At 42.2% G+C, this 24,468-nt stretch overlaps 1 protein-coding gene across 1 annotated transcript in view; it reads left to right on the top strand.

Annotated features, from left to right (window-relative positions):
- The first annotated feature begins 8,657 nt into the window (after positions 1 to 8,657).
- The window catches only part of abca3b (ATP-binding cassette, sub-family A (ABC1), member 3b), a 37,234-nt gene continuing 21,423 nt past the window's right edge, over positions 8,658 to 24,468 (top strand). The window contains exons 1-5 of the mRNA XM_085351623.1: positions 8,658 to 8,922; positions 9,871 to 9,969; positions 11,899 to 12,142; positions 21,642 to 21,769; positions 23,721 to 23,886. Coding sequence (XP_085207749.1) covers positions 9,916 to 9,969; positions 11,899 to 12,142; positions 21,642 to 21,769; positions 23,721 to 23,886 — 592 coding nt within the window. The 5' untranslated portion in view covers positions 8,658 to 8,922; positions 9,871 to 9,915. The remainder of the gene's footprint in view (positions 8,923 to 9,870; positions 9,970 to 11,898; positions 12,143 to 21,641; positions 21,770 to 23,720; positions 23,887 to 24,468) is intronic.

Here is a 24,468-nt window from a genome sequence, read left to right on the forward strand (position 1 = left end):
CCCACTCCAGCTCCCAGCAAAAAAGATGGTAGATAACAGTGTAATAAGGCTTGTATCGTTCTAAGTCTAGGTGCGCATTGAACGCAAAAGAAATTGGCCCCCACTCACGCACTACTCAAGAAAGAAAAAACAGGATCACCCTTTAAAGTGCCGTTTATTTGCTTCAGCAGTGAGCAATGCCAAAAGAATATACAAAACTCCCTAAAGGTTCCTATGCTTCCCTATACAAAAGAAATCAAACCAAAAGACAGTTCACTTACCTAACATTCTAAAAGAAAAACAGGAGAAAACTGAATCAAAAAATGGCTTCTCACGCCTAGCAGGCTGCTGCAGTGAACAATATATACACAGTGAAAAAAAGGTACACAAATGCTTCTTTACAAATTTATTTACAAGATCAAAGCTCTAACGCCAGACACACACACGAGGTTAAACTTGCGAGTCAATTGGTAAAAACACTTTATGTAACAACAAATCAAAAACACAGGCTCTTTGTTGGGGTGGTGGAGGCTAGGAGAGAGGGGTCAGGTGGTTGTCATCTGGTGGTTAAATACTGGAGGTGATCAACCAATTGTCCAATCCCAGGGCAGGAACAACCTCCACCCAACAACTCAGCAGGCACGCCCAGGTGTCCACCCCCATGAAAGAAAAGGAAAAAACTCACAGCCATCCTCTTTTGGGAATAGTCACACATAAAACAAACACTGATAACACTGAATCATAACAGGCTGTACATCAGAAAGAATTTAAGGAAAAAACATTGGTGCAGCCCACTTAGTAATGGAGCCAAGGATGCTTGTGCTCATGATTATTTTTTATGCCCCTTTTCTTGTGATGAGGTAATTATTATATTTATCATAGCTGTTTTTTGAAAGCTCCTAAGGTGTAAACTACAGGTGATCTAAGAAGAACTTCAATTATTACTAAAAGTTGAGTTGTCAAGATTATTTGTAAATTGGAGCTCTTTTAAGGTAGTGGATTCAAAATGTAATGCAAAGTATTTACATGTCTCGGCTATTAAATAGTGCAGCTATTTTCTCTGCAGCACAATTACCCATTGCATGGTATGGTCTCAAACACAAAGAGTGAAATGTTACAATTAACCCCATAGTCTGGGTTAGTTGTAACATATCCTGGGGTGAAATGTAACACAATGAAATAAGGGTACTAACAAAACATTAACATGTAATCTTTGTTTATTCAACACATGAATGCACTTAGAGCCATTTATGTAGCTCTGTGTGTGTGTGACAGAATGCAGAAATCTAGCTTTTGAACATATTCCAACAAAGACAAGTTATGGAATTTTCTGCAACTGAATATTTCATTAATTTTGGTTGGTCTTCCTTGAGTTTGGCCTCATTGGCTCAGTTGGCATTATAACCTACAACTCGTGCACCAATTTTGAACATAACAATGAAGCTGAAAAAATGTAGTTGTTCACCAGCATCGCAATTCCATTACTTTTTATCATGGCTTACCTTGGTGTGGTTTGCAAAGTGCTTCAGAAAGATGAGGAAATCTGTTTCTTACACCCATCCTGACTTATTTCCACTACCAGTACTTCCTACTGGTCCATCTCTGACACAGTGGTCTGCATAATGTATGTGTGGGAACACAAACAGTGGAGGAATTGTGTTGTCAATGGCATTAACCGCATATACAAAAGCGACCAGTGAACCTCTCTCTGCTGATGTCACTGCCCCAACTTGTTTAATACAAGTTAAAGTAATAGTGTGGTAAGTTGTAACATCTGCATTATTGTTACAAATAACCCAGACTGTTGCTGTTACAACTGACCCAGACTCCTATAGCCATGAACTAGCTAACATTACAGCCAACGGCTAAAACATTAGCACTAAAGACCTACACAGAATATATCCCCATAGACATACAAATAACACAATTTAAGTTTGATGAGTTTAACTGAAAAGCAAATAATGCTATTAGAAATTGAAATAAAGTAGAAAAACTTACTTTTTGGCATACAAATTACTTTTTTTCGTGTTAAATTGTCTGTGTTTGACAAAATGTGCTGATTTTTCACATGTGATAGCAGAACTGAATTGGGCATGCACAGGATGAGTCACATCATTTGAAACTTAGCCCTGATTGGAGAAATTGGAAGTGTTACAACTAGAGATGGCACGATACCACTTTTTTATGTCCGATACCGATACCGATATCATAAATTTGGATATCTGCGATACCGATATGAATCTGATATAGTGTTTTTTAATCAACAAAACTGTTTTTTTTTAAATATCGTGCTGCATTTTGTATAAGTTCATACTCAAGTTTAAAACAACAACTACACTAAAGCTATTCTGTTATACCTGTATGCAAAAAAAATATTTCATAGTTCAGCAATACTGATCAATCTAATAAACTTAAACCTACACCATCCTCCCTATTCTGGTATTTTAAAGATCAAATCACTTTTATTGTCACATCACATGTGCAGGTACATTGGTACAGCACATGTGAGTGAAATTCTTGTGTGTGAGCTTCACAAGCAACAGAGTTGTGCAAAATACAATAATGTAAACAAGCAAAATACAAGAATGGCTACATCTGAAACTAATAAATATATGTACAATATATAATAGTATATGCATTTCTGGATGTGTATACTAAATATTTTTCTACGTGTGTGTGTGTGTGTGTGTGTACACATATTTTACAAATTAAATAGAGTAAACAATAAATAAAATATATAAAAATATACAGAGTTGAGACATGTGCAAAACAGTGGCATTACTGTACAGTATGGAGTGCATAATGTTAAAGTTCCAGTAGTGAAGCTGAGGTGTCTATGACGTGTTCATCAGTCTGATGGCCTGATGGAAGAAGCTGTCTCTCAGTCTGCTGGTTCGGGACCGGATGCTGCAGAACCTCCTTCCTGATGGAAGTAGTCTGAACAGTTTATGGCTGGGGTGATTGGAGTCCTTGATGATCCTCCCCGCTTTCCTCAGGCAGCGCTTCCTGTAGATGTCTTGGAGGGAGGGAAGCTCACCTCCAATTATCCGTTCAGAGCACCGCACTACTCGCTGGAGAGCTTTGCAGTTGTAGGCGGTGCTGTTGCCATACCAGGTGGTGATGCATCCAGTGAGGATGCTCTCAATGGCACAGTGATAGAAGGTCCTGAGGATGTGGGGGCTCATGCCGAATCTTTTCAGTCTCCTGAGAAAGAAGAGGCGCTGCTGCGCCTTCTTCACTGTTTTGTTTGTGTGTACTGACCACGTAAGATCCTCAGCCAGATGTACACCAAGGAACCGGAAGCTGCTCACTCTCTCCACAGCAGCGCCGTTGATGGTGATGGGGGTGTGTACTTCTCTGCACCTCCGGAAGTCCACTATCAACTCCTTTGTCTTTGCGACGTTGAGGGTGAGATGGTTGTCTTGACACCAGTGGGACAGGGCACTGACCTCCTCCCTGTAAGCCGTCTCATCACCATTGGTGATAAGACCCACCACTGTAGTGTCGTCCGCAAACTTCACAATGATGTTGGAGTTGTTAGTGGCTGTGCAGTCGTAGGTGTAGAGTGAGTACAGGAGAGGGCTCAGTACACATCCCTGTGGAGCACCAGTGTTCAGTGTGATGGGGGATGAGGTGATGCTGCCCAGTCTGACCACTTGGCGTCTGTCAGACAGGAAGCTAAGGATCCAGCTGCAGAGGGAGCTGCTCAGTCCTAGATCCTGCAGTTTCCTGTCCAGCTTCGAGGGAACGATGGTATTGAATGCTGAGCTGTAATCTACAAACATCATTCTCACATACGTGTCTCTCTTCTCCAGGTGTGACAGGGCAGTATGTAGTGTCAGGGCTATGGCATCATCAGTGGACCTGTTGTGGCGGTATGCGAACTGTAGAGGGTCCAGTGAGTCGGGTAGTGCAGAGCAGATGAAGTCCCTGACCAGCTTCTCGAAGCATTTGCTTACGATGGGGGTCAGGGCTACAGGTCGCCAGTCGTTCAATGAGGAGATGGTGGAGGATTTGGGTACAGGGACGATGGTGGCCATTTTGAAGCAGGCTGGGACTACAGACAGAGAGAGGGAAAGGTTGAAGATGTGCGTGAACACTCCAGCCAGCTGAGCCGCGCATGACCTGAGGACGCGGCCGGGAATCCCGTCCGGACCAGTAGCTTTGCGTGTGTTCACCTTCCTGAAGCACTTCCGCACATCCTCCTCAGACACAGTGTGCGCACTGACGTCATCCGCGGTGCGCACACTGTCCGGTCTCATGGTGTTCGCTGTGTCGAATCTAGCGTAGAATACGTTTAGATCCTCACACAGAGAGGCCGTGGTCTGCGGTGTGCTGGTTTTCCCTCTAAAGTCTGTCGGGGTTGTCAAACTGTTGCTCCACCCTGTCCCTGTACTCACGTTTGGCTGCTTTGATCGTCTTCCGGAGTTGGTAATGTGCGTGTTTGTAGTCCGATGTGTTCGCGGAGGCAAAGGCGGTGCTCCGTGCCGCCAGTGCCGCGCGAACATCTCCGTTAATCCAGGGTTTTTGATTTGGGAAGGATTTAACTGTTCTGGATGGGACGACATCTTCCACGCATTTCCTGATAAATCCGCAGACTGAGTCTGTGTACTCATCAATGTCCCTAGCAGCCACGTGAAACATTTCCCAGTCCGCGTGATCAAAACAGTCCCGCAGCGCAGACTCCGATTGGTCCGTCCAACAGTGCACCGCCCTCCGGGTTGGAGCTTCCTGTTTCAGCTTCTGCCTGTAGGCGGGCAGGAGCAGGATGGAGCGGTGATCTGATTGGCCGAATGGGGCGTGGGGGAGGGCTTTGTACGCATCCCGGAAAGAGGTGTAGCAGTGGTCGAGTAGCCGGTCTCCACGAGTGTTAAAATGGATGTGTTGGTGGAGTTTGGGTGAGACTTTCTTCAGGTTTCCCTTATTAAAGTCTCCGGCTGTGATAAACGCTGCCTCTGGGTGTGCGATTTCCTCGCTGCTGATCGCGCTGTACAGTTCCCTGAGTGCTCGGTCAGTGTCGGCTTGTGGGGGAATGTAAACAGCCGTAATAATCACTGCTGTAAATTCCCTCGGTAGCCAGAATGGCCGGCACTTAATCATCAGGTACTCCAGGTCCGGTGAGCAGAAGGATTTGACTGGGTGCACGTTCACATAATCACACCAGCTGTTGTTGATCATGAAACACACACCACCGCCTCTGCTTTTCCCAGTAAGATCCTGTGACCTGTCCGCGCGATGCACGGAGAACCCCGGTAGTTGTATTGCGGAGTCCGGTACCTTGTCCGATAGCCAGGTTTCTGTGAGGCAGATCACGCAGCAGTCCCGCATCTCTCGCTGGAATGAGATCCGTGCCCGAAGCTCGCACAGCTTGTTCTCCAGAGACTGCACATTAGCCAGTAATAAACTGGGTAACGGTGGTCTGTTAGTGCGCCGTCTCAGTCGAACCAGAACGCCAGATCTTCTCCCTCTGCGTCGGCGTTTGCGGCCTCCAGGGCCAGAGAACAAAGGCGTCTCAGGTGAGATGAATGGGGGGTCTGCAAACGGAGCGTCCGTGTTGCAAAACTTGAACTCCGGAAAGTTATAAGAAAGACCGTCTTTTATGTCCAGTAAGGTTTGTCGGTCGTACACAAGGAGACAAGTGCTGCTCGTGAAAAAATAAAGGAAAAGTAAAATTAAACACAGAAAAAAGCTGTTGCTTGGGGGAGCTCGCGACGAGGCTGCCATACTCGGCGCCATCTTGTTAAAGAGTACTTAGCGTAAATATTAAGCAACCTAACTAATAGGGTTCCAACTCCCAGCATCAACAAAAATAAATAAATAAAAAATAGGGAACCACCCCTCACGCTCCACCTCATGACGCTTAATCGACGTAATCAACCTTAATTTGATGCAGTGTGAAAAAAAATGCACAGAAATCAATTATTTTTCAAGAAATATTAAATAGATTCAACATCTTTCTTCAACAAAATTGCAGACTGCACAGATGGTACCTTCCCAAAGGAAAAAGTACTATAGCTTACTAGGGTATTTAAATTAGACTTAATAGTTACTATATACAGTAATTGACTTCTATTCATTTTACATCAAATTAAAACTTTGGGTGTCAGATAATTATTTATTAAAAGCTTGACATTTTAAATGAGAATAAGAAAGAAAAGTATGTCTTTGTGCCCCCCTTTTCCCTGTTAATGCCCTATCGGCCCCCCTGGCTAAACTTTGCTAGATCCGCCCCTGCACAGTGACCAGCGTCAGCTCCTGGTGTAGAAAGTAATATTAAATAAATTCTAACAACAGCTGATCAAGCTTAAACGTGCTGCTGTTGTTCAGCCGCTGGTTTCCTCTTTCTGGTGCAAAGTGGGCCAAAAACAAACAAGAGAGATGGACTCACGACAGAAAAGCCGATCAGCTGATCATTAAGCAGTTTCATGATTGAAGTAGCAGCAAGAAGAGGCAGTCGCTCCATATATCGCTTGTTAAGCTTAACGCAGGAATGCTTTACAAACATTCAGAGATGGACTTACACACTTGCTTTACTTCTCTCGGGGATAACTTTGTTGGAGATGAAATGCCGGGTTGCTAGCGAAGCTCCACATGCTATCCAGACCACTGACAGGTCCCGCATGCCACAGCGCTCTATCACGTGATGCATACTGCTCCGACGTGCTAACGTTCTGAGGTGAGTTACGGCGTGTTGCAAGTTTTGTGAGCTGCTTTCATGATATTTAATGGATCGGATTACATTTTTTATTTTTCTCCGATATCCGATCCAGTAATTTAGGTCAGTATCGGACCGATACCGATACGTAATATCTGATCGGTCCATCTCTAGTTACAACTGACCCACATTACAACTATATATATATATATATATATATATATATATATATATATATATATATATATATATATATATATATATATATACAGCCCAGAGCATGATGCTGCCACCACCATGCCTCACAGCTGGTACTGTGTTCTTAGGTTTGAAAGCCTCACCACAATGGCACATACCTAAAATATGTAACCCTAACCCACAAATAGCTCAAACTGTGTCTCATCTCACCATGAAATTTTTCTCCAGAAGACATTTGGGTTGTCCATGTAAGCAACTACAAATTTTAGTCAAGCTCAACGGTGTCGATTTTGGAGCAGGTGCTTCTTAGTCCATGGCAGGCTTGAGCTTTGGTTGTTCCTGGGAGGTTTCTGCAAATCCAAACCAATTTCCTGACATCTGCAGGTGACATTTTAGTTATTCTTTCAGATCTTGGCAATTTTTTTTGACACATCCAAATAACTTTTGTACAATTATTTAAACTTATGGTCTTGGAATCTGCAGGTGTTTAGAAATGGCTCCAACAGACATTTGAAAGTTGTGTAAATACAATCTCCTTAGATCTTCACTGAGTTCTTTGTACTTTCCTTTTGTTCTGAGTGTTGGTCAATCCAATGAGAGCAGTCAAACAAATCCTTGTTATGCTGGCAAAGAGAAACTACCAGTTGTATTCAATCATGATCACTATAAGGAGTTAATAGGACTTATCCATTTAAAGACATTTCATAACCTTCAGCACCATTTAGTGAAAGATTTGAGTGTGTATATATTTGAGCCTTTATGTATACTTTTGGCTCTGTGTGGACTAGAGAAAATCCAAAATAAATTCCAACTTCTGCACAAAGTTCCCGTATATCATTACAGTTCCATATAATCATTCCACCCTGGAAAAGAAACAGGTCACAGAACTGAAAACCCCCAATTTTCAGTGACATTCACGTCCATGATGTGTGTATGAAACTGCTGACCAGAAGCATATATGTCCTTCCCAACAGTATGTTGGATTATTTTTAATGCTAAATATACAAACACAAAAGCAAACAAAAGATGCCCCCTGCACGCACGCACGCACACACACACACACACACACACACACACACACACACACACACACACACACACACACACACACACACACACACACACTTAATAAAGATAAAAGGAAAGCAAATAGCTCCACTTGTTTGATACACTACATGGTCAAAACAAACAAATTTCTGTTAGATCAAAATCTTCAAAAAGTTCAAAAAAGGTCCCAAGACATTTCCAGATATCTTTGTCTTCTCCAGAGCTTAACATTCAGTCAGTGAGCTGTAACCTCAAAATAATTTCATCAGCATGAATTAAAAAAAGGAGAAGAAGCAGACATTATATAAACAACCCAAGAGAGAAGTTACTCCATCTGGGTAGTAAGTTTTTGTTGTTGTTGTTTTTTGTCATCTTAACCTAAACTGACTTTTATATTTATTTATGCAGTTTTTGCAAGTTTCCCAACTCTGTGAAAAGAAAAAAAAAATAGTGGAGCAGTACTCCTCAAGCCTGACATATAAATATAAATGCGGTGACTTTGCGCTTAAAGACGGAAGATGATCTCATCAGGGATTACTTAAAAAAAAAGTTTAGTGGTCTTGATAGAAAGCTGAATAAATAACAAGGAAATAGTAACAATAAGGACAGTATACAGCCTCATACCAACTAAAACTATATTTAAAACTATTATTTAATCTATATTTGGTGTTATATGTGCAGCGGTGACTTTCGATCCCAGTTATTGGGATCATGTGACACCCCTATGTGGTCACGTGATATCTTTTGTTGACGTTTCTCGCTGTATTTTACATGCAATATATCCATGGGCTTATCCAGAAGCTGGTGCAATGTCATCGCCTCGCTAGCAAGCAGCAAACTCCGGAGGGTATAAACTTGCACTGGGCTGCCGGCGAATAGCTTCACTAATGCTACCGAGTATCGACAGCACTGGCGAAGCAAAGAGAGCCGAAGAGATGCTTTTGTTGTCGGTTTAAGACGATACGGAGGGACTGTTTTCACCTCGACAGGAAGAGGGACACCGCAGTTCGTGGAGTTGTTGTGCAGAAACCTTTCTTTTTGAGGTAATTGAGCGTATTTACAGTACTATTTACACTATTAAATAGTGTGAAATGTAACTGTGTCGATTAGTCAGTGCCTCAAATGTAGGAAATTGCTGTCTTTTTCCCCCCTCGGCTGCATTATTTGCATTCATCAGAGCCCTTTAAGGATTGACAAGAAGATTGACCAATCGGGAGAGCCAGAAGGCCCGGGATGGGCCAATCAGAGACGATGTCGAGGAGGTCCACGTCTTTAACTCCCTGTGCGTGGTTATTGTTTGCCAGAAAATACTAATAAGGAACTAGGTCAATGCGATAATTGAGCCCTGACTTATTATAGTCAATGAGACAAGTTCCCAGTTCTTTCACAGAAGGGTCAGTTTTATTCTGTTTTATTCGTGCTGTGCTGTGAAATAAGATTCTAATGGGACAAAAGTGTACTGTGAGACTGCGAGGACATCCTGGTTTAGGAGTTCATGTCTATCGATCGCGCTTTCTGGACTGTGTGTGTTTGTAAATGTGGTATTGCAGATGTGCGCATTCTCGTGTGTTTTGGAGCTGTCACAAATAGCTCTCTGTCTGTGATCTTATTACTCCTATAATAACCTATTGGGGAATTTCCATTGACTATTTATGTAAATGTAAATGACCTGGTTTTTTTTCTTATCACCTCTTTGCCCATGTGCCTCTGGTGTCTGAACAAATTTCTAGACTCTTATCATCTATTTTGTATTTATTATAGCTGTTCATATTTATTACCGTTCACAGTTTGTGGAATTTCCTTTTAACTTCTCTTGTTTTGGTTTTCCTCATGGTTCTCAGAAATTATTAAAGATCATGCTTTTGATGATTGCTCAATTTCACTTCTCTTTTCGAATCTGCTGTTAAATAGAAACTCAGAAAGAAGTCATTACAGTTTAGTAGAAGGTAAATCTGGAATGAAAACCTGACTCGCTCTCTTTCTGTCTCCAGCTCCGACAGAAGGCAGCTTGAACTGTGTCCTATGTACCCTTCAAAATGGCCATTTTCCAACAATTTGGACTACTGCTGTGGAAAAATTATCTTCAGCAGGTGAGTTAAAAGAAGGTGTACCACTTCTAACCTGCCTCTATGTCCTTTTTAGGTGCTGATATTCTTCGCAGCACCATTGTGTATTGTCAGAAGTAGCAGTGTTTACAGAGGGGCCGCCTGGATTTACAGCACTGAATTGATAGCAATATGAAAGCTCATAAATACAGCAAACTGACTAACAGTTAGTTTCATGAACTTAAGATGTTACCCAGTGGGTTGAAACCTGTTTAAGCTCAGAAATAGACAATATGTTTGTACAGTTTCTAGACTGGTCAGCTTATTGGTGGCTATCACATGCGTTTCCTAGCCTTATATGGCTGTCTTCGGGAGAAGTCATGGTGTATATCTTTAGTTATTTCAGTTTTTTTTTCTTTCAACATAGATCATGAGACAAAAATCATTACAGCTGGATTTTTCTATTGTGTTTATGGGAACAGCATGTGATTACATTCAAGGCCTGTCAGTTTACAGAAGACTGGAAATCATTTTTGCAATACAGAGTGCTTGATTTATACTGGCACAGGCTATTGGTACAGTTCTGTTTGTGCATTGTGCTCTGTAGCTCTTGTACACTTTTGAACATTAATACCAGTTGATGATTTCACAATCCTGCACATTTTGAGAAATGGCTTTTGCTTTCTGCTGCATAGCTTGTGTGCTCTGAGGGCTGTTTCTCCATCACCTATTTGTCTTTCACCTGCTGCTCCAGCTGTTGCCTTGATTCCGTTTGCAGAACACAGGCGCACTATATAATTTAATCTGTCTTACAAAATCTCATATATGATCATATTTGACTTTTACAATGAAATTCACAGACACAGTAGCTTAGGCCTGTTAAAGCCCACAGCAAAGCCCATACATTTCTGGTTCATCCTGTTTTTTATTTTGTGGTCATCACCCCCATGTTGATTTTGACATTATTTTCTAGTTAAGTCTTTTAAAACTTGTAAGCAAGCGAGTTGTGTAAGCAAGACAGATTTCCCACAACTATATGCAGTCATGAAACTAAGTACACACCATGATTCAGTAGTTTTTAGAACCTCTTTTAGCAGCAGTAACCCAAAGTAATCATTTTCTGTATGACTTTATCAGTCTCTCACATCATTGTGGAGAAATTCTGGTGTATTCATTACAATGTTGCTTCAGTTCATTGAGGTTTGTGGGTGTTTGTTTATGCACAGCTCTCTCAAAGAGCCTGCTACAACATTTCAGTCAGGCTGAGGTCCGGACTTTGATTGGGCCATTGCAACATATGACTTTTTTCTTTGTCAGCCGGCAGCAACCTGCCAACCAGTTTTGGCAGGTTGCTGCTCCACACCAGCAAACTGCCAAAACTGCTGTTGTTACAAAGGTGATCATACTTGCTGATGATCAGTTAATCCAGTACATTTTATTAGCAGCATCTGGCTGCTTCCTACCCATGGGAGCAGTAAGGGGACACTACAGTTCACACTGACTTTTTTGCATGACTATATTTTACTCTGTGCTTGCATTCATTCTCCTAAGTAGCAATTTGGATTTATTGCTGAAAGGGGAGGGTGTAATATTGAGATTGAGATTAATGTCCTGAAACTGTCCAATGCACTTTGTACTTCAATCACTCAGCAAGCGGAGTCTATCACGTAAATTACGTTTTATTTTAAGTGTCTGTGAAATTGTCTCATTTCACTCCATAACAGGGTAATAGGAATAAACCGATGCCCCAAACCCCATCCTGATTCAAATGATTAGTAGCTTGCATTATCATAGAGAGGTTTTTGCAGAGCGGTTGTACATGTTAATGTCACAGTATTTTTCCATTTTGGATGACCTAAGGGAGAGTTTATTTATTTCCCAAGATGTGTTGCCTTTATTAAAAATGATCAGTACTTTGTGTTTCTGTATGCACTTGATACCAGTGTTAATACTCTCCCTCACTCTGCTCCCCAGAAACGACAAATCCTTGTAACTCTGGTGGAGATCCTTCTTCCCCTGCTCTTCTCCTGCATCCTCATTGTATTGCGCCAGAAGGTGTCTTTCAAGGATTACCCAAATGCTACAATCTATGAGAGCTACTCAGTAGAAACACTACCAAAAGATTGGAAAAACTTACAGCTGACATATGTGCCCGGCAACTCCAGCGTGGTGCGTCAGGTGGCAGAGGATGTGCAAAGAAGCTTGTTCCTATCCTCAGGTGGGGAACGAATGTCGTATAACATGTAAAGATTTGTTTAAGAAGGAATTTTAATCCAAATGTAGATCTGTGAAAAGTAGGTCAGAAAATATATTCCATCTGCAGTTGATCAGTCAACAGCCAAGATTTGATTGGCACCAAAGATGATCAAAGGCATTTTTTTGTAAAAATACATCTAGATTTGAATCAGAAGGTATTCACGTGTCCGTCTTTGTGTTTAGCTCTTTCTGAATGTGATCATCCATCAGCCTGTTTGTCTCATTAAGGTATAGTTTGACATTTTGGGAAACCTTCCTGAAGATTAGATCAATACCAACTCCACTGTCTGTCTGGTAAACACAAGGTTACAGAATGCAGCATGTTAGTTTGGCTTTGCGTAGAACTAAAAACAGGAAAAGAGCATGAAATCTACCCTCATCTCTCAACTAAAGCCGACTTATAAACATTAAAATGCGTCTTTCCCATAATTCCAGTCTTTATAGTGAGCCGACCTAACAGGTTTCTGCCTTTAGTATTTATTTTAGTACAGTTTCTTGTCAGATGAAGTAAAAAAACAAATGTTTGCAGGAACATTTATTGCCAGTAAAACAAACCCTTTAGCCCTGACACCATTTGTAGTTGAGGACAAACCTGGGAATACTTGTTCTTCCAGAAACAATCCTCAGAAGGGCCACACCCTGCTCACGACCAAACGGTGTCAGCTTAGAGTTTAGACAAGGAAATGAAAAGGACACACACTGTAGCTCACATGGCTGCTCCCCCGGGGACACGTCTTTTTAAAAACTCAGGCGCTAACACACATCTGCCCTGTGTGACCAGTTATTCAGATAAACATGCAGACAGCCTGACAGACAGGTGTACAAACAGGCTTTTTGCATATTTGTTTTCATTTTGACTGACAATTGGCACGACGGCCAAATGGCTGCCGTGTGAGGTGAGCGGAGAGATACACAGGTAGCCAGAGATCTGTGGAACTGCTTCCCTGAACACAGCTATTTGAGATCTAAGCTCAGCTGTTAATAAATAATTTAACTAGTCTTAGCACTCAGAGGGGAAGGTGAAGAGGGGGTGATCAAGGCTGAATCACTGATATTTTGTTTTTCCTGCTGTAATTCTACAATGTTGTGCCTAAGATGAGGGATTCTTTTAAACAGATAACACATTAATTAATAATTAGAGATAAATAATGGAATTATTTGTGACTCCGGTCATGAAATTGTTTATTTTCCAAAATATTGTGAAATGGTGTGTTACAAAACTATTTTTCCTTCCTGTCATCATTTAAGAATAATGCTTCCCTTTTTAAAATTTGCAGATAATCTACTTCTTTTAAAGCTTTAAACACATAAGTGAACAGTTTTACTCAAGACAACAATTAATAAAACCTAATCTTACTTTATCAGTTAAATCACTGTTTTTTGAAAATATGCAATTCCAACATCTTTATGTCCTCAGTGATCTGTTTTCAGGGTTATTGAGGTTGTCTCTCGTACACACTGTTTTACCTTCAGTCTCATGTTCTCACGCTCCAAGCAGACCCTCCTATAAAAAGAAGAAAGAAAATGGTTCTTTCTGCCAAGTTAAGTCTGAACATCTGGCCTTTTCACATTTCAGCATCACCATGGACACATAAACATCATATTATGCACCTGAGGAACTGAAAACGGGTGGCTTACTGTCATTAGGGAAATACCCGTGTGTTCGTTCGTGTTAATATCCTATTGTTACAATCTGTTTGCTAGAAGCTACAGAAAGTCTTTCTAATGCTGGTAAAGTGAACTGCTCTTAGGAGTAGCAGTGGGCGATATAGCCTCAAAATTATATCTGGATATTCCAAGAAAATGTGCAATATTATTGCAAATTCGATGATTTTGACAAATTTTATTGATGCAGGCAGCAGCTTTTGTAAGTAATTAAAGGGAATTTTCCATCTTTCTTTTGCAGTGAGCATTGATGACAGACTGCCAAATTTGTAGTGTGAATCTATTGAAACAAGGTGCCAGCAGCAGCAGCCACAGGATTATGGTGTATTAGTAGTCACACAGCATTATATCCAGTGACAAATGCAAGCACAGAGTAGCCTACGAAGAGTTCTCCTGTAATTCTGGAGGAGATGCACAATATTGTCACATAATAAAACTGCAAAATATTCTCTTCCCGGGATGTTTTATCTTTGTAAACAGCTGCTTAAAGCCCTGGTTTTCAACCATGTAACCGCATCACTAATTTAAATCCACCATTTGCTCTTCCTGACATATGGACTGAAACTTGTGATGGTTGGTTGAGTCATTGGTTACTTTTGGGTTGTACACCACCAGCTGCTAGCATCATACTCGATGGTGTGTTTTTTGCCAAGTGGTGAAACACATTTGTTGTTTCCACCTTTAACTGGAACAGTTTCCTTGCATATTTTACTGGATAAATACTGTTTTCTGTTGGAGGTTGTTGAAGTAGCTTCCTTTTTAGGAAGAGGTACATGGATCGATCCGAATACTTGCAGTACTGGCCTTGTATTTACTTGTTATTGAATTGATACCAAAAACTGCATGATCGCACAGCACTAGGTACTAAGTCTTCAACATAGGGTGACACATGGCTCTTGTTATCTTGTCTTGTTATTGTGAACTAGGGAACATAAACATAGCTATTGCTATTGCAACCTCAATATGACACATTTAAATCACGTAAGAAATATTGCTGGTATTATCGCAGATAATATAATATGGTGCAGTCCTATTTGGAGAAGACCTATGCTGGATATTTGTTGACTATATTTCCTGGTTTTCATTGTACAAACTGACCAATCACAGCAAGACTTTTTGGGGACTAGATAGTAGCATTTCAGAGGGTGTAAAGCGGTGCAGAGAATAAGATATAGATGTGTCTATATGTCTATATGTGTATATATATGTCTATATATGTGTCTATGTGTCTATCTATCTATCTATCTATCTATCTATCTATCTATCTGTCTGTCTGTCTGTCGTGTTTTATGGTGTTTTTATGGGCCGATGGATTTTTTTTTTTTTTTTTTTTAGGAAGGGTATATATAATGAAAGGTGTTGGATTGGCCAATTGGTCATGATCGACTCTGGGCTGGACCAATTACAGCCGAGGAGGCCGGATGCACCCTCTCCCTTGTTTAGCAATCACGTGATTTTCGCGCATTGCATGCCGGGAACTCGTGGCAAAACAATCCAAGTACCGCATCAAATGCAAGCATTTGCAGCACCGCAAAACGTTCATTCTCCGGTTCCAATGCCTTCTTGTTTTTTCTTTGACGCACAAAAAGGAATGTACAAAAACAAAAGGAGAATAATGCCGGTCCGTACAAAGACAGACTCGACGAAAGGACAAAGAAAAGATATGAGGAAAAAATCAAAGGAGTGAAAGGGCAGTGTTGGGAAGGTTACTTTTAAAATGTATTCCGTTACAGAATACAGAATACATGCCCCAAAATGTATTCTGTAACGTATTCCGTTACGTTACTCAATGAGAGTAACGTATTCTGAATACTTTGGATTACTTAATATATTATCGTGCTTTTTACAACAACGTGAATGTACTATTGCTCTGTGATTTATTACTATTACTGAAGGTCCGCGACTCCGAACTGTAGTAAAGGGACCTCTGACTAATACGGCGGGGTCCCTGTCGGCTCGTAGCCGAAAAATAGCTTTACTTTGTTGTGTGGGTCAACTTTGCTAGCAGAGACAGAGAGAGGCGTTGAAAGACTGCTCCAACGGAACTTATTGTTTTCGGAGGAAAACACGAACACGGTACAGTCGAGTCTTAATAGCTTACTTACAACTGGGCTCGTCAGGCACTCTTCTTGGCTGCAGTGGTTATTATTATATTTACATGCTTCCAGCTCCCGTTTTTCCTCGACGACAACTCGTACCTTTCGACTCCCCCTTTTCTCCCTCCTCGCGCTCACAGACACATAACGTGTATGGCAGTCCATTCTCCCTGCAACACGGACTACACTGCCCATGATGCTACATTCTTTAGAGCTATGCTTGTAGCATTCTGCCTGTTAGCTTAGCACAACAACAACAACGAAAAGGCGCTCTCTCACCCAGGAAACACACAGTCGCAGAAAGAGAGAGAGAGCGTCGCCCTGTAACCATGGCAACCGTAACGCTGCCGCCTGGAACAACAGAACGTAGCTGTCAAACAAAACCCAAACAGTCCTGACCCGCGACAATATGAAACAGGAAAGTACCGCAGTGTAATCCATTTATTTCAACAAAGTAACTGTATTCTGAATACCACCTTTTTAAACGGTAACTGTAACGGAATACAGTTACTCATATTTTGTATTCTAAATACGTAACGGCGGTACATGCATTCCGTTACTCCCCAACACTGTGAAAGGGTTAGACCCTTACGAGCACACAGAGTGGACAAAAGACATTAGCGTGCTGCCCAACTTTCACCACGCTCATATTTATAATTATACGGTTCTTGGAGTGAGTGCATGCACTCATGAAGTTTAGTAACTTCAGGTCACTGCAACAAGCCCAGGTACAGTTTACCGACGGATGGGTACAGGACCTTGAAATGCACCGTGTAGAACGAAAGACGATCGTACGAACAGAGGTAAGTTTACCAGTCTCACAAATCGTCTTCATAAATACACATTCGTTAACCGTTTATTAATATAACCTTTGAGCTCAACGGTAATTAATTAGTAGTGGAAATAATTTCTGGTAGCATTACAGAAATGTAGCAGTGACAATAATATTGTATGCTGTAATCGTACTGGACAATTAGTGATACAAAACAACTGTTTATGTTTTTGTCAATGTACCATGGTAATAACAGAAGCGAAACGCAATATTGTGTCAGGACAATTCACTATTTATGCACAATAAACACAATAAACAAAGGAGCATAGTGCAACAATTTCTGTTCAGCGCCAGACTTGCTTGTAACCTATATCACCAATTATGTTAAGAAAAATGACGTATTAACTACTACAAAACTCTGACCTTTGTGGGAATGCTTGGAGCAGACTAACCTGTGAGCTGGAGTGTTCTGAGACGTTATATTTGGTATATCCAGACCATCCGTCGGCTCTTACTTCGGAAACATGGCTTAAAAAATTTCTCTTCAACGACTTAGTTGACCTGGATGACTGAGAACCTTCACAGACTTCAACGACTTAATCCCATAAAAAAAAAAAAAACGATCTCTTTACCCGTCGGCTTCCCGTGGCTGTCATGCGACCGGCTATTGCAGTTAATAATACAACAGCTTCTTGTCATTTTTTGGGTTTCTTTTTATCGCTGTGTAACTGAGTTCAATTGAAAGCCTGCGTGCGCTAGTACCTCTTGCCACAAGTTCCCAGAATCCTTTGCGGTTTTAACCCTGAATGACGTCACATTTTCAATCTTTATCCTGGTGGGCCGGTCTCTAGTCAAAATGCCCGGGCCGATTTTTTTGTCCCAGTCCAGCCTTGTTTACACGGGTGCACATAAGTGGTCCGCATGTGCGCATTCGCTGTCAAAATAAAAGACGCGCACCAGATAAGAAGTTGCAACGCAAGTTTGCGTCCATATAAAAAGCACTGTTTTTGTCCGCTAGAGTGGGATTTTCACGGCACATTCCGCACCACATCTCTGTGCGTTCATCATTTGTTTGAAGCCAGCTCACCTCCTGCAACCACTTTTCCGAGAATACGTGCTTCTTTTGTGGTTTCTTTTGTGGAGGAACACCAAAGTAATTGCTTAAAGGAGCTTGCTTCTTCGACATCTTTAAGAGTTCTAAACAAATGTCTGTCCTCCCAGAAAATATTATGTACGCAAACACGCGTTGCAACTTCATATCTTGTGCTCGGTTTTTTTTTTTTTTTTTGGACAGCGAATGCGCACCTGCGCTTCTTCTGGGCTATATTCTCAGCAGCATATTGTAGCGGGTCAGAGCTGTTCGGGGTTCTGTTTGTACAGTTATGTTTTGTTTATGTTGCCATAGTGACGGGTGACGCCCTCTCGCAACGGTGTGTCCTTCCGGGGTCAGAGGGCGCCCTGTGTGTTGTTGTTGTTGCTGTTGCTGTGCGGTTGCCGCGCTGAGCAGTTAGCTAGCGGCAGTGTTCTTCTGCAGTTGTCAATAAACGGCTGTGCTCCCTGGCTAGCTCACGGGAAGCAAGACCAAACGACACCTCCGTCTCCTTGTCTGAGCTCGCCACATTGGTGTCAGAAGTGGGATGATGGTGGCACCCCATGTTCTGACCCGAGTGACTTTTCCCCCGCCGGTCGTGACTGGCCGGTGCGCCAAAAGAAGGCACCTGGACATTTGCAGGACTTTGTGTGGGGTAATGGGGTCGTTGGGGACGACTGACCCCTTAGGTGGGGGCTATGTAGCGGGTCAGGGCTGTTCGGGGTTCTGTTTGTACAGTTATGTTTTGTTTATGTTGCCATAGTTACGGGTGACGCCCTCTCGCTGCAACGGTGTGTCCTTCCGGGGTCAGAGGGCGCCCTGTGTGTTGTTGTTGTTGCTGTGCGGTTGCCGCGCTGAGCAGTTAGCTAGCGGCAGTGTTCTTCTGCAGTTGTCAATAAACGGCTGTGCTCCCTGGCTAGCTCACGGAAGCAAGACCAAACGACACCTCTGTCTCCCCCTTGTCTGAGCTCGCCACATTGGTGTAATAAAAGTGGGATGATGGTGGCACCCCATGTTCTGACCCGAGTGACTTTTCCCCCGCCGGTCGTGACCGGCCGCTGCGCCAAAAGAAGGCACCTGGACATTTGCAGGACTTTGTGTGGGGTTAGGTGGGGGCTATGTAGCGGGTCAGGGCTGTTCGGGGTTCTGTTTGTACAGTTATGCTTTGTTTATGTTGCCATAGTTACGGGTGACGCCCTCTCGCTGCGACGGTGTGTCCTTCCGGGGTCAGTGTGTTGTTGTTGTTGCTGTGCGGTTGCCGCGCTGAGCAGTTAGCTAGCGGCAGTGTTCTTCTGCAGTTGTCAATAAACGGCTGTGCTCCCTGGCTAGCTCACGGGAAGCAAGACCAAACGACACCTCCGTCTCCTCCTTGTCTGAGTTCGCCACAATATTAAACATATCAGGTCCCCATAAGGAGAATCATGTGCTAACGGCTGTCTAAATGACTCGGGTAAAGTTTGTAGCATGCATGCTTGTTGTTTTTGTCTGCTTCCACTTGTCTTTGCACTAAGATGATGTCGGTGTAAACGTGCAGTCATATTCGTTGTGTCTGTGAAGGTTCTCAGTCATCCAGGTCATCGTAGTCAAAGGAGCTTGCAAAGAAAAGCGTCTGGACTTCTTTAAGTTGCTTGAAGACGTTTCACCTCTCGGATGAGAGGTGAAACTTAAAGAAGTCCAGACGCTTTTCTTTGCAAGCTCCTTTGACATATTCGTTGTGTTCCCACTAGTGCTGTCAGCGTTAATCTCGTTGAAATGACGTTAACGCCACAACACGGCAAATCTCCGTTAACGAGCTACCCCTGATCGCCTGTGCCTGGGGTTAGACGGCCAACACCTTAACGAGCTAACTGCGCTAACACACTAGTTCCCACCCATGTAATTGAGCATTGCGTGGCACATCCAACATACTGTTTTACTTTAGTCCATGACGCGCTTACCTTCAGGGTCATACGTCACATGAAAACCAAAATAATTCCAAATGCCAGATCTGAATGAGGGTGGGGGAGGTTCAATTTGCCATGTTGCAAGGAGAGCTTAACTTCTGTCTCGCTAGCTTGCCCTGCGCTCTTCCTTCTGATGATGCTGTCTGTGTTGAGCGCTCAGTGGATCTGCGCTTGACAGTGCAGCCTAGGTGGAGTAGTCGAACGCAGATTCACTGAGCGCTCAACACAGACAGCATCGTCAGAAGGAAAGTTGATAAAATAAATTACAAATGTTGTATTGTTCGATACATATGCGTACCGAACCGAAAGCACTGTATTGAACGGTTCAATATCGATACGAATATCGTTGCACCCCTAATAAATATATATATATATATATATATACCATAGCAGCTGGATAGCGTAGTGGTTAGACTACACGCCTTTGGAACAGGACGTCGCCCGGATCAACAAGGTCCGCGTCAGGTGTTGAGGAACCAGGGCACCCTGACGAAAAGTGGGCTACTGGAACAAGAAGGCATCGGTGGGCAAGAGACGAAAACAGGGCGTTGTTGGAATGCTACTACGCAAGTAACCCCGGCGGAAGGGGCTACATGAATAGGATGTGGTGGTCCCCGTGGTAATCGGAGCACTAGGTGCGGTGACTCCCAAGCTAGGCGAGTGGCTCCAGCAGATCCCGGGAATAACATCGGAGATCTCTGTCCAGAAGAGCGCAGTCCTGGGAACAGCTAAGATACTGCGCAGGACCCTCAAGCTCCCAGGCCTCTGGTAGAGGACCCGAGCTTGAAGGATAAACCGCCCGCAGGGGCGTGCTGGGTGTTTTATTTTATTTTTTATATGAGTTCAACTTGAACTCCAGAATAAACCTGAGGATTTGAAGGGCTAGTTAACCCAAATTCCTAAACCTTACAATTTTGTCAAAGACCATTAAGTGGTAAACTATCAGCACAGCTGCACTGTCATGGCTCGCACTCTCACTTCAAGTGGTAATTGACAAACCTGCTGTTCTAGTACTTTGCACTAACCAGCTAACTGTTCCAAACTCTAACCATTACCTTTAGCTACTTGTTTTGTACTGTTTAGTGTAATTTAGCCAACAAGTATGGCTATTACATGGCTAATTATTGATTCATTTTAAAAAATACTACACCTAAACTAACGCTTACTCTTTAAACTGTCTCTACTTGCTTCGAATAATCCGATTTTTCACTAATACAACTGAGCTAACCCAAAATCTTCCCATGTATCTATTTCTAATGCTGCTAGATGGGAATTACTGAGTTATACTAGTGGTAACCATTTGAGGAGCGTGAAGGATGTCAGGTGAATATGTGAACTGTGTCTTTTGGCTGATTGCCCTTCCTCTTTATCTCTGTGCAAGTGTTTATTTTATGATCATGAACCAGATTTAACCCCGAGACCTGTGTGTAATCCTGACGCTCTTTGCCAGGCGCAGAATACCTTCATGCTTGCTTGATAAGTGCAATAAAGAGTTCAGCAATAAAACCGATTTAATCAACAGTGAAACTACATAAGAAAAGGTGGTTTAGTCTTATTTATGGTGCTGTGACATCTTTTTTTGTGTTTTGAACCCCACATGTTGCTCCAATTTTTTTAAAGTGATCTGTCATCTGTGTCCCCCCCCCCAAAAAAAGAAGCATATTCCAGTGCACACTTGTCTTCTGGGGGACTGATCGGTTCTATTAATAATATTTGTGACAGAATTTGGTATGCTGTCCGCATCGTGAGCAATTTCATGCCTGTCGGCAAGAAAGGCAAGCCGCAAGGTCAAGGAGCGAGACAGGCGTGAAAACACCTGTGTGCATGAGATGAATACCAAAACACAATTCATCTAATGTTCTTCGTCTGTGTGTGTGTATTTGTCCCTGTTCCAGTGCGTGGTTTTGAGACAGAGGAGCAGTTTGAGAACTTTGTGAGGAATGACCCTCAATCAAGAAATGTGCTGGCTGCTGTAGTTTTTGAGCATCACTTCACGCATGATGATGAGCCCCTGCCCCAACAGGTAAAATGCAGCGTACACACTGACAGACAATTCCAGAAGATTACTTTGTTTTTACAGCGTTTTACCCGCAGTACCTGTTAAGGCACATTTATCTTCTTCCTGAAATTCATTCATTTGCCTTACCTGTTGAGAGGTGGTAGTTGAAAAGTCTGACCAAACAACCTTTAGTTTTTATAGTGAAACCTGATGGTGGAAAGATGCATTTAGAGGGTCACGCAGTCTAGCACTGTAGGAAAAGCTTCAGCTGACTCTGATGAAAAAGCCTGACAGGCTTAAAAGGCTTGAAAGCTTCACATCGCTCACTGTAAAGCCTTCAAGAGACGTACTCCTACATTTTAGGGTGAATCATTTAAGAACAAAATGTCTCTTCAGTCGTACTGGATTACGCTTCCTCTGTGCCTGTCTCCCTGTGTGTCAGCCACATCACTTCAGTACAGCTTGCCAGATTAAACCTTAAAAAAATACAGGTGACAAAAGGAAGCGTGAGACATGCACATCTCTTTAATGCTCACCTTTTACTGGCGGTTTTCTCTTTCTTTGTATAATGGGATTCACAATCAAAGCAGTGAACTGTTAGGCTAAAGGAAGGCACTCGTAGATGTCAGCTATTCTTTCATTTCTTTGCAAGAAACTACAGCTACATCCACATGTTCACGGGTATTTTGGTAAGCATCATCTGTGAGTAATAATGACATAAACGACGTTTCAGATCACTGAAAATGGAGCTTTTGAAAAAGTTAAGCCAGGGTAAACATTTTCAAAAGCTGTGTTTCTGTATTTACGTGCAGAGAAGAAAAACTGAGACTTTGACTTGCAACATTAAAAGTGTATGTTTTTATGTCTTTTTCTCATGTCAGACTGTGCCATGTCATTGTTTCTGTGCTTCTGATTGGCCAACATTTCCTCATGGTTACGGTTATATTGCCACTTTTGAGAATCGTGTGAGAGTTCTTTCTTTTTTTTGCGTTTTCATGTCAATGGAGGAACTTAGAAAAATTTCTGTTTCAAAAAATACCTTATCATGGTGATGTAGCCTAACACATTGACAGATGGGTGGATGGTAACTTGGGGACAGGCGAACAGACACACTGCACTGTAAACACACATCTGTCATAACTTCGCCTTAGTTTTTATTTTTCTTTAATGTACAAAAGCTCTATATGCGCTTTATTTTGAAAACAAAGCACTCCTAAATTAGGATAGTTTTGACCCCTCAGTGTATATCAATAAAAACATGGTTTGAAAGCCTGGGTTTTTCCAAGGCTAGCCCCAGTAAGCTGTATAGGCAGAGATTATCCTCACTAAATTCAGATGCACACCCAGTCATTTTATTTTGGAAGCATGCCTGAAATGTGAGAGTGTAGGAGCCAAAGATGATTATGTTTAACATAGATCAGTTTCTAATATTACTTAGTTTGAGTCTGCCCCATCTAGTGGTTGAAATTGGTGTCGAGAGGACATAAAGGCAGGTGATGCTACCTGGAGTGGGGTGGCTGAAACAGGAATACACAATCTTCGACCTCACAGATCTCCTCCTCAGATATTGGCCTCTACTTGCGCTGCTTTTGATTTCAGACAATCCTTAGTTAATCTTTGTAATCCCTGTTCAAGTTTAGTTTGAAATCATGGATACTGTATGTGTTTATTACTTCAAATTAATAGCGCTTTATCTCAGTAACAGCGCTGCTCTGTGGACTTTGGATTATTTTGAATGTGAAAAGTCAGGCGTTTGCTAAGCCACTACAAGTCGTTTTCAGAAGGACATTAAATAACCAGTACAGACAGAAATCTCTCAATGGCTATATATTACTTGAAAATGGAAAAATTGTTAAGGACAAAACCACTGGAGGTGCTACAGTTGTTAAATTCACTGCACGACTTGAGTGTATTGCTTAGCGTATCACTCTACTCTTCATTAACGTCTGTTCTCTTTTTGCGCTCTGACATGCAGGTGAGCTACCACTTGCGCTTTACTTTTTCGCCACGCAACGCCCCGATCTCGGAAAAGTCTGAGCTGAACCCCAACAATGACTTAGACTGGCACACACACAGTCTATTTCCCCTTTTTCAACTGCCAGGACCAAGAGAGAAGCACTTCAAGGAAGGGGGAACACCTGGTGAGAATTCCTATTGTTTTAAAATGCTGTTTTAAAATGTTATTTTTAAATGACACCTAAAATAGTAGGTATTTATTTTTCTACTTAGAGATTATGCCTGATAAAAAGCTCTTAATTCTTCGACTTTGAGTGGAGAGACAGCCCTGCCTGATCAGGCTACATTTCCATGGCAACCATACCCCTGCACATGCTCAGCATAATCGGCGTTATCTAGTTTTTGGCAGGGCACAGTGTGCCCACCAATCACTTATGGGGCATTTTCAAGGCGTTAAGAACCCTTCAGGAGGCATGAGTTGCTGTTAATCTCATTTTCACATTTGCCCGTCAGCTGGTTTAAATAATACAGTAACAATGGAGGATGCATTTTCCAGTGTGTCCCAGCAGCCTTTTATTTCTCCTTAAAATGTTTTTGTCCTTAAAAATTGTTTGCAGCTAAAATAGAAAGAGGAGGTATACTCCAAAGCCCTTCTGACAGCATAATAAAAGTGACATGCTTTTGTCATTTAGAGTCACATGAATATGGATTTCCAGCCTCCACGTGCATAATAACTTGTGATTGCAGCTTCAAGTTTGTTACTCAAG

The sequence above is a fragment of the Diplotaxodon limnothrissa genome, linkage group LG4 (genome assembly GCF_057381915.1).
Source record: "Diplotaxodon limnothrissa isolate DT_005_m linkage group LG4, D_limnothrissa_male_GT1.1, whole genome shotgun sequence".
Classification (NCBI taxonomy): Eukaryota; Metazoa; Chordata; class Actinopteri; order Cichliformes; family Cichlidae; genus Diplotaxodon; species Diplotaxodon limnothrissa.